Raw genomic sequence first — 10,523 nt, forward strand, 5'->3', positions numbered from 1 at the left:
AGATGTGGTGACCGTGTAGGTTTCCAGGTTGCATGCACTAAAACTTTAGCTTTAAAATCAGTTGGAATTAAGCTAAAGTGGGTCTGTCACTCCCCCCATCTAACATTTTATGGTTTAGTATACGTGATCAACCTACATGTTTACAGATGTCTTATCTGCCTATAAATCTCTACAATCCTGGTTTTTGTGGACCCAGGAGCTGTAAAATCAGTTGAGGTCCAACTTTGCCTCCTCATGACAGTAGTGTCTCATGACCGATTATGGTGGCTATCAGTGGCCACTTCTCCTGCTCCCACGTCTGGGGCCAGCACTGCCTCTTGCCTTATGCCTTCCTGTTAAAAGTAATATATTCTAGGATATAACTGATCATTCAGACGTATGTACTTGCTAACGGTGTGTGCCGATCTTTATCTCCCAGGTCACTACGTACCTCAACTGGCTGGTCCGGATGTCTTCAGAACTAGAAACCAATATTGTTGCAGTGGAGAGAGTAAAGGAGTATTCTGACCTGGAGCAAGAAGTAAGTGTCGGTTATTACTACGTGGCATTCCGATTCCTGTAATGATTCCACCACAAACCTGGGCTTTTGTCTGCTTGGCATTACCCTCTCCACTCTATAGGGAAGGCCTTTTCATTCTCAAGGAGTTTGCTCATGCTGTCGGGTGATAATTTGAGTGTCCATACTGTGCAATACGTTACACTCCCCTCTGGCATTAACAAGTTATGGTGGATTTCCTCCTCCTCCTCCTTGTTTGGGATTCCTCCATTTGGTTATGGGATTACACCGTTCTGAAATCGCTTCTGGCACACAAGCCACCAAAATGGTGTTTTGAAACTGACGTAAGGTTGAGTTTTCTGATTAACCCTTTACTTCTTCCTGTTGTCTTTTGATGTATAGATTTGCCTGCAATTGTTAGCACAAAGAGCAGATTCTTATATCGTCTACTCGTGCTATAGACTCTTAAAGCAACCTCCTATGGCAGGGGCGTCCAACCTTCTGCCCTCCAGCTGCTGCAGGACTACATCTCCCATCCTCCTCAGCCAGCCCCTTAGCATTATGGGAGACGTAGTCCTGCAGCAGCTGGAGGGCCGAAGGTTGGACGCCCCTATCCTACGGGAACAGTTCTGTAATTATTATATGAGAATGTAAAGGCAAATGCACACCCTCGGCCGATACAGGCTATCCCGGTGACTCTGACTGTATTGGAAGTCCTTTCCGGCAAAAGCTGGCAGACCCCATAGAAAGACCGTGCGAGGCTAGAAGTGCTGCCTGGTGCAGGGCTACATTTTACTCTTTTATATTGAATTGCTATAAAAATTAAAAAATATGTGAAAAGGGGCTGTATAATAGCTTGTTGGTCTCTCTGTGGATTACTGTTTCAGAGCAACTTGGAGTATGCTGAAAACGTGTGTGACTGTGTGTGCCTGTGTGTGACTGTGTGTGCCTGTGTGTGCCGGTGCGTGTGCTGTAAAAAATAAAAAAGTATCATGCCTGGAGTGGAACAGGACAGTAGAGAAATGTGATTGGGATGCATGAGCCATAATAGGATAACCCAAATGTGTATCTAAACCGATGCAATCTCATGTTAACATGCATGATTTCGGACCTTTTGAACACCTGTATGTAAGATTTGAATTTCTATGTACTAAGGAAGGTCTTAATTTGTAATTCTGTTTAGGCTCCTTGGACCATTCAGCAGGCAGCGCCTGAAAACAGCTGGCCTAAAGAAGGAAAAATAGAGTTTAGAAACTTCTGCTTGCGTTACCGCGAAGATCTGGACCTTGCGCTCAAAAACATCAATGCTACTATACACGGAGGAGAGAAGGTAAACTGTAACCCCAGACCGCATCGATGATACTTGTGAAATACATTAAATGCACCGGTTAGATCTTATGCCATGTATGTTAATCACTGGTAGGCGGTTAAAGCTGCCGGTATATTACTTTATTGCCACGCATACAAATGTCGTTCTTCCAGAATCGGACCTTAATCAGCCCCTGATCTTATATTAGATTTAGGACCGCGTTATGCCCATCTCATGCATGTTTAAATTCCCTCACGGTATTAGCCTCTACCACTTCTGATGGGAGGCTGTTCCTTTTATCTACCACCCTCTCGGTAAAGTAAAACCTAAATGTTTTTATTACCTTAGTTTTAAACATATTTTAATTGACGTTTTCACCTTCAGAATATGTAGTACAGTTTATTTTGCCCTTTTCCAGGGTTGTTATGCGGCAAACAAGTATGGCTGTGGTTCTCCGCGTACAAGTAACTATTCATAGAATGTACTGTATTTGCTCGATTATAAGACGAGGTTTTTTCAGAGCAAATGCTCTGAAAAATACCCCTCGTTTTATAATCGGGGTCGTCTTATAATCAGACCTCAAATAGGTCTGACTATGAGACGACTAAGATCCAGATCCCCCGCAGCTGCACCGGCGCGGGGAATTCTCTCTGACAGTCGGGGAAGGTCTGCGCGATGGACGCAGACAACCCCCGCTGCTAGCCACGCCTCCTTCCGGCTGCAGCGTAAATTGTCTACGCGAATTGCGATGACATCTACACACTGCCCCGGCTGCATGACAGGGGAGTCAGAAGCACTGGTAAGTTTGGAGGAGGGAGGGAATGTTAAATGGGGGGCATAAGGCATTTCTGGAGGCAGAGTGTTCTGTGAAATGCCTTTTAACCCCCTTAATGCCAGAGTGGCATATAGGGGTATAAGGCATTTCTGGAGGCAGAGTGGCACATAGGGGGTCAAAAGGCATATCATGGGGCACAGTGGTATATAGGGTTAAAAGGCATATCATGGGGCACAGTGGCATTTAGAGGGTTAAAAGGCATATCATGGGGCACAGTGGCATATAGGGGGTATAAGGCATTTCTGGGGCAGATGTGCATAACTGGGGGGGCAGGTTGGAAAATAGAAGGAAATAAAACCAAAATATTTTTCTCAATCATATCTTTTATTAAAAAAAATAGTTTAGATGAATTAACATTAACTGGTAAAACTTTTTTCCTATAGGGTCGTCTTATATTCAGGCTTTTTCTTTTTTTTCCTAAATTAATATTCAGATTTGGGGGGTCGTCTTATAATCAGGGTCGTCTTATAATCGAGCAAATATGGTATATTCTTTTATATTGTATGGCATAGAGAATGAATGCAAATCATTTTTATCGTAAATGAGCTTTTAATATACAGGTTATAGGAAAATGTTTTATTTTAAATATTTTTCTCTTCCGTGAAGGTTGGAATTGTCGGCAGAACTGGAGCCGGCAAATCATCTCTCACCCTTGGATTGTTTCGCATTAATGAATCGGCTGGAGGAGAGATTGTAATAGATGGATATAACATTGCTGATATTGGGCTTCATGACCTTCGTTTTAAGATTACAATTATCCCGCAGGTATGATTTTTTTTTATTTATTTTTTTTGTTTAATTTTGTAGTTTTTCTATTAAATCCCCCATCCTTCCACATCCTTCCTTTCTGATTAATTTTCATTCAAGATGTTCGATTTCTGAAGCATCGCCAAGAACTGTATAGGAGCCGTGTTTATCTGTCATATGACACAAGCCTCTTTTATGGGCTGTCGTTCAGTGCGTCCCGCTTGGGACAAGCAGATTGTTCTCTCTTCTAATATTAAGCCCTCCTTTAGGATCCGGTTTTGTTTTCTGGTTCCCTGAGGATGAATCTTGACCCCTTTGAGAAGTACGCCGATGAAGAGATCTGGTCTGCATTAGAACTCGCCCACCTAAAGAACTTTGTCTCTGGTCTTCCTGACAAGCTCAATCATGAGTGCGCAGAAGGAGGAGAAAACCTCAGGTTTGGTGTCCCACAAATATTTTTTAATACTAGTATAACAACATGTTTGTAGCCAGCTGTAAATTAGCCCTTTGTATGCGTTTTAAGCTCTAGTCTGCTTTTAAAATAACATCACTAGTTAAACTCTCCTGTGAATACACCAGTCTGTCTACAGGGGTGTTCAGCTCTAGTCTTTGTGGGGAACAGACACGCCAGCACCCACGGATATATTTAAACAGTTGCTTTCACCATATTTATTATATGCCTTACTACACGTAAAATATGCTAACGTGTCCATCGTTTGACAGCATTGGCCAGAGGCAGCTGGTGTGCTTGGCTCGAGCGTTGCTTCGCAAGACAAAAATCCTTGTGTTGGATGAAGCCACGGCGGCCGTAGACTTGGAGACCGACGGTCTCATCCAGTCAACCATCAGAAAAGAATTTGAAGACTGCACAGTTATAACAATCGCTCACCGCCTAAACACCATCATGGATTACACTAGGTATAAAGACTATAATTTTATATCGAATGGGCATTTATCGCCGTTCTAAAATCTGAATATTGTATGCCCTGTGCAATCTACAATACATCATTTACTGATTGGACTTTTCTCTTGTAGGGTGATTGTCCTGGATAAAGGTCAGATTGTAGAATTTGATTCTCCAAACAGCCTCCTTCAGAAGAAAGGCATTTTCTATAACATGGCAAAAGATTCTGGCTTAGTTTGAGATTCCAGCTGCTGTTATTTCAAGGAATGCACTTTCCCAAGAAGACATCTTGCTGGACAGCCGCTTTGCCGGACCTTGTTCAGGATCCAACTACACTTAACTACCAGATCCAGACACGCAGAACCATTTTCTTTCTTGTAGGTTTGATATTTTGCTGACTTGACATTAGGTCACCTAAAAAAAAAACAAGACTTGTTGCTGTTGCATAAAGTTCGAATTTATGCTTGTATGTTGATTTCGAATGTACATTGCTATATGGTGGCATTTAAAGATAGAACCAAATCAGGGGTTCTAGCTGGTTTTTATCAGCCATGAGCAGAGCCGGATGATTGTCCGCAGTTTATGTGATGCATCTCCTTGTATATTGTCAGGTTATTTAAATAAGCTAAAGGCTGAATTGCTAGAACATATACCATAGCACTTGATTATTTCTATTTAGTGTTTCGCCTTTTATGAACCAGGCACACATCAAACTATGCAGCAATGGTTAGCGTTTTTCATTTTTACTTCTGCAGTTAATTTAATGGGTCATATAATCTGAAATCTAGCCGGGGGAAGCTATTGTAGTGTGCAGAGATCTCCTGTATGGAGTAAAAAGTAACAATTGAGAGGCATTTCAAGCTGAATGGCTCAAATGTCATCCTCTCTTCTAAGCTACATTCTACTCTAACCCATTCTCTAAAATGATTTGTGCTCCGGGCAAAAACCATCGCAACTTTGTATTGTATATATTAAGGGAAATGAGTGTGCTAATATACAAGCTATTATACAAGGAAGCCTTTTGTATTTGCACATTTCACTTCTTGGTGTGGAGTGCCAAGAAATGTATCTTGCCAAACCTGCTGGGGAGTCAACACGAGTAACTAATACCTTGCAAGTTGAGCACGTTCTTATAGGGATGTGAAAATTGCCTATTACTAAATAGGTTTTATATATATATATATTTAGCTTTGAGAAGAACATTGCAGGAGTTCCTCCTGATAGAACAAAATATATATTAAATATAATATATATTATTAATACATATGGCAGTCATTCGAAAGGCTAGAATCCCGGTTACTACAAAGCATGGATCTGACCTGATGGATATATTTTAATATATACGTCCAAAGCCCTTGAAAGTCCCGGAGACTTTATGGCACTTGACGTGCTCTGTACCGTTGTTTGCTTTGATCCATAACACAAGTTCTTTAAGCTCTTCCATTAAATCGTTTTCTTTCTGTTCCTATCAAGCAATACTTCATTTTCCATACAAAGGCTGACTTCAACAACAACAGGCGTAGAGACGATATACTGGTTTGCATTAAGTATTCTTGCTTGGCAACCTTTTTTTTTTTCTTTCTTGTGATCCCGACACCCACATTTGTCGTAAGCCTCAGGAACTTAGAGAAAATATCTTTTACTTTTTGTTTAGCTTGGTTAGATTTGTGTTTGGTTCTCCAGCAGTGTTATCTGCCATGCAATTCTCATATTGCTTTTTTTCTACCTAGATAATAGGCGTTAATTTAATGTCAGTCATGTTGAAAGAAAGAAAAAACCGGATTTCAGTCTGCTGTCCTAAATTAGCTTTTTCATCTCAAATTGAATGTTAACCTTTTGTGCAGAGTTTTAAATCGTTCAAGCTTTAATGGTGCAAACCTGACTATTCACTACATCAGGTTCTAATATTTCTAGAAATCGGTGTGTTCGATAAATCCATACTGCAGAGTAGTATTATCAGGTTAAGGCGAAGAAAGCGAATACAATATCTTTAAGACAATGAATGTACTAAGCGTGACATTTGGTGCGTCCCGTTACCTCTTACAGCTCAGATTTCTACTCGGTCGTAATGGGTCCTTTTTATCTTGACACCCGGCGCTCAGAGGTTCTTCCCTTTGCTACCAAGTAGCGTTGCACTTTTGTACTGGAAAATGTTTAAATGCCTATATATTTTCAGAACTTATTTCAAGACACCAGCACGCTTAGACTGTGGAGCTCTTATTTTCGGACCATTAATCAAAGGGATACTGCTGCAGGATGAGTATCCGGAAGACAACGCTTTATCTAGAGATCTGCAGCACTCTATGTATTTATGTTTGTATGTTTATATTTATATATCTAATGGTTTCTATTAGAATTCTATTCTCGTATATAATAGACACTTAATGTATCAAAAAATAAACATCTGCCAAGTGAACTCCAGGCTCCTTCAGGTGCTTAAGCACAAGCCAGTCTGGTCCTTGGGAGCCGCACGGGCATCGATTCACTAAGCGTTGAGATGAGGGGAAATAAGCTTCAATAGGGCGTCATTGTGAAAGAAACCTTGCTGGCGTAGCTGTTCATAATATGCAGTTAATACGGAGAGATGAATCTCTGGTGAATAAACAGGGTTTTTTTCTGGCTTTATTCCAAAGCACAATAGTCGGCCAACGTCTCCGTGGTTGATGTACATGTGCCAAAACCCCAATATGCAGGCCCATAATGTCCTTCTTTGCTACCACAATGGTGGGTGAGAAAACAAATTTAGTATTTATTCCTAGAGAATTTCATCCGATTCCCATTTAGGATGCCAAAGATCGTGAAACCTGTCAGTGGCTTTGGGAGTCGTTTTTAGGTAAATATAATTGGTATCTGTCCATTTTGGCCCCTGGAGATTTGACCTTTTTAATTGTCAGATGATTGAACATCTATTAATATGCAATCCAGAATTTTTTGGAGAGAGACTCCAGGGTACTGGAACATGTTTCATTTCACAGAAACAAGATGGATATCTCTTACGGACTGTTAAAGACTGCCAGATCTCATAAAGCATTAGTCCAGCTCGTTTATATTTGTAAAGATTGGACTAGTAGTTTATATCGGAACTCTACTGCCATGAAACCTGCCGTTTCTGGGGGATACTTAGAGTTGGACACCCCTGTAGGATTCTTTTCCTGTGCTGATTGCTGGTGCTTTATTGGTCATAAAATGACCCTTTCAATATTCTACAATTGCTTTAACAAGAGATCGCACGGTGCCAGGTAACACTTTTGCGTTAACCGGTAATTGCTCACATAGAGATGCACTGTTAACTACCTTTTCAGTTTGTAACAGGAGGGGGCAGACTTTGCCTTTCCTGCTGTTAATGAATAATAACATTCGGCACATCTTTTCTGGCACGCTCCAAAATAATGATCTATACAAGAATAAAAGAGCTGTTTTTGAGGTCCCATTGCTGTACCTTTGTAAAGGTACGCTGTAGTCATGTAGACCAGTATGCATTCTATATATAATATTCCAGTGAATGTTTCTATAAGATGATAAATTCATCTTGGGAGCATTGTAGAAATTAGCAACCCAGGGTATCAATGCGTGCTGGCCGGGTTTCCTCGCTTTAATTTCTAGATAAGGGATCTAGCTGGTTGGTAAAGCTCAGAAAAATCCCAAATTGTATGAGCGTGGCTTGTGACCAGTCTGGTAATTTTGCTATGTAAGATACATTTATAATGACATGCTTAGAAATGTAGCTGAATATCTAATTTAAATAAAATTACTTTTTTTGTACCCTTGTTACAGCTGGAAAGCCGCTTTGGTCCATGCCTGGTATATGTCAGCATGAATCAAATTGCCAGCTTTTATTTTTCTGTTGAAAAGGTCAAATAAGGTGGATTGTGAAAACTGTGCCAGTTCTGATTAAATTCGGTTGATTTGGCACCTTTCTTTTTTTTATTTAGGTTTTGGAATTCTGGTGGCATATATTACCTCGCATAGTGACAAATCTATTAGGTTTCAAACTATTTATTTTTTTGGTAAATTATAATATTCTTTAATCTCTTACAGAATGCTATTTTCTTTGGCAATTGTTTTTTGTAAACACAATGTTGGAATTATTGGTATTTGTAAAGAACTTAATAAGAATATTGGGAAAATAATGTCTCTGTGTGTTTTTATTATATGTTAAAGACATGATTTAAAGAGAGTCCCAATTGTTGGCGCATAGCTTTTTGGAGGGGGAGATGGAGAGACCATATGACAACAGATGCAAATGTTCAAAAAAAAAATTCTCCTTGATGGGCTGGTGAAAGCTAATGTGTTCCTTCTTTTTATACTACAAGGCAATCTGGACTTGTAGTATAAAAAGAAGGAACACGTTAACTCACCAAGCTGATTTTGCCAATTTTTGTTGAATAACGTTTTCCACCGAGGCAGTCTGTTAATGTAATAAATATCTTACCCCCCTAATAGCACAAGACAAGTACTTTCCTGAACAAAATTTAGTAATGTTGAAAGTGCTGTATGTGACAATCCCACTTTTGGTTTCTATAAGTAAAATTAGCTGCCTGGGCTTACTTGTAAATGGTTTGAGCATGATGTCTGAGTCACGGGGCGTGAAGGCAAACCAAGCCAGCTCAAATTTATTTTGGAATCCTGGTCATCACAAACTTGTGTTTTGAGTGTGCTATGGCGCAGCTTATATGTGGGATCTGCCCTATCCCGCCGGCACGCTCACCAAACGCTAAACACTAGACCTGGATGCCTGGGGGGGATTCTTCGCATTCAACGAACTTGCTCTGGTGCCGCCTTCGTATTTAACGACATCCGAAAACAAACATTTTGTACAAAAAGCCCATTTGTCCATCTGGGTTGGAAACGATGAATAAAGGCTTAGAAGAAGTTGAATTCAAATGGTGCGTTTCTCCTCCTCTTAGTATGGTTAAAACGGTGGCCGAGGTGACTAAAGATCGGACGAAGAATTTTGTATTGCTCGCATTTGTTTTCCGTCTCATTCGTCCAATGTTGCATTTGCTCATTTCGGCACAAAAGTGCATTAGTGTAACAACAAATGCGCAAGTCTACTAAACTGCGCACCATCCTGGAGTCCTACGGTTTTGTGATGATCTAATCAAATGATCACCGACACATCTGGAAAACGTACTGCTACCTCTGTACGTTTTCCAGACAAACCCATAAAGGTAAAGTAAAGCTGATCATCCAGCATATTTTTACAAACATACAAACAGTTTCCATAAAATGTGATGAATGTTGTGATGTAAGCGGCATTGGCTGCAAGGTCCTGAATTGTGTGACTTATTTATAAAGTGGAACAAGTAAGCCTCGTGTACACTACATGACCTAAAGTATGTGCACATCAAACCATCGCACTTATATGAGCTTATTGGACATTCCATTCCAAAACCATGGGCATTAATATTGAGTTGCCCTGAAACCCTCTCTGCAGCTGTAGGAGCCTCCATGTTTCTGTGGGAATTTGTGCCCATTCAGCCAAGACCACTTGCAGGGTGAAGCATTGACGTTAAACCGGTTCTGGCTTGCAATTGACATTCTAATTTATGCTAAAGGTGTTTAATGGGGTTCATGCCAAACTTATCAACTTCCGTGTCTTTATGGAGCTCGCTTTGTGCACCGGGGCACAGTCATGGAATAGAAAAGCGCCTTCCCCAAACTGTTCCCACAAAGTTCGAAGCACAGCATTGTCCAAAATGTCTTTGTATGCTGTAGAAACCCATAATCAACCTGCCGCTAAAACAGGCGATGTACTCACCTATGCCATATAACACCATTTCAATCGTGTCCAGCATGTCTATGTATTTATATAATATCAATCGAGATGAATGTTTCAATAAAACAATTCCCTTTAACCCTTTCATTACCGGCTGTATTTAAAAAAAAAAAAAAAAAAAAAAAAAAAAGCACCCTTTGCACTCTGATGATCCGGAGGTCTCTTGCTTCCCTATTCCGTTCATGTGGTGCAAAGTAAAGCATTTATCCCAAGACATGGCTGCCCAGTGAAAAACTGAATTTCCTAAGTTCCTGTTGGATTTGTGGTGACCGCAGGCTTCGTAGAAAGGTAAATTGGGTGCATTTGATGTCTTCGTGGGGTTTGCTTTTTAGGAAATATATTGTTTTATGACCTACTGGTGCATGAAGGGTTTTGTTGTACTCGGCCCATGTTGCGGAATACAACCCAGGAGTTGTTTCTGTTCTCGCATAAACCCCGCACACAAAAAAAAAT

The 10,523-nt window shown here is 40.5% G+C and overlaps 1 protein-coding gene across 1 annotated transcript in view; it reads left to right on the top strand.

Annotated features, from left to right (window-relative positions):
• Window positions 1-4,531, top strand: part of LOC149278311 (multidrug resistance-associated protein 1-like) — a 34,427-nt gene extending 29,896 nt beyond the window's left edge. Inside the window, exons 27-32 of the mRNA XM_089502148.1 lie at window positions 419-520; window positions 1,680-1,826; window positions 3,247-3,405; window positions 3,657-3,823; window positions 4,111-4,305; window positions 4,423-4,531. Of these exons, the coding sequence (XP_089358274.1) occupies window positions 419-520; window positions 1,680-1,826; window positions 3,247-3,405; window positions 3,657-3,823; window positions 4,111-4,305; window positions 4,423-4,531 (879 nt within the window). The remainder of the gene's footprint in view (window positions 1-418; window positions 521-1,679; window positions 1,827-3,246; window positions 3,406-3,656; window positions 3,824-4,110; window positions 4,306-4,422) is intronic.
• Window positions 4,532-10,523: the final 5,992 nt, after the last annotated feature.

Source organism: Sceloporus occidentalis, unplaced genomic scaffold (assembly GCF_023333645.1).
Source record: "Sceloporus occidentalis isolate IW3139 unplaced genomic scaffold, rSceOcc1.0.p SCAF_195, whole genome shotgun sequence".
In the NCBI taxonomy this organism is placed as follows: Eukaryota; Metazoa; Chordata; class Lepidosauria; order Squamata; family Phrynosomatidae; genus Sceloporus; species Sceloporus occidentalis.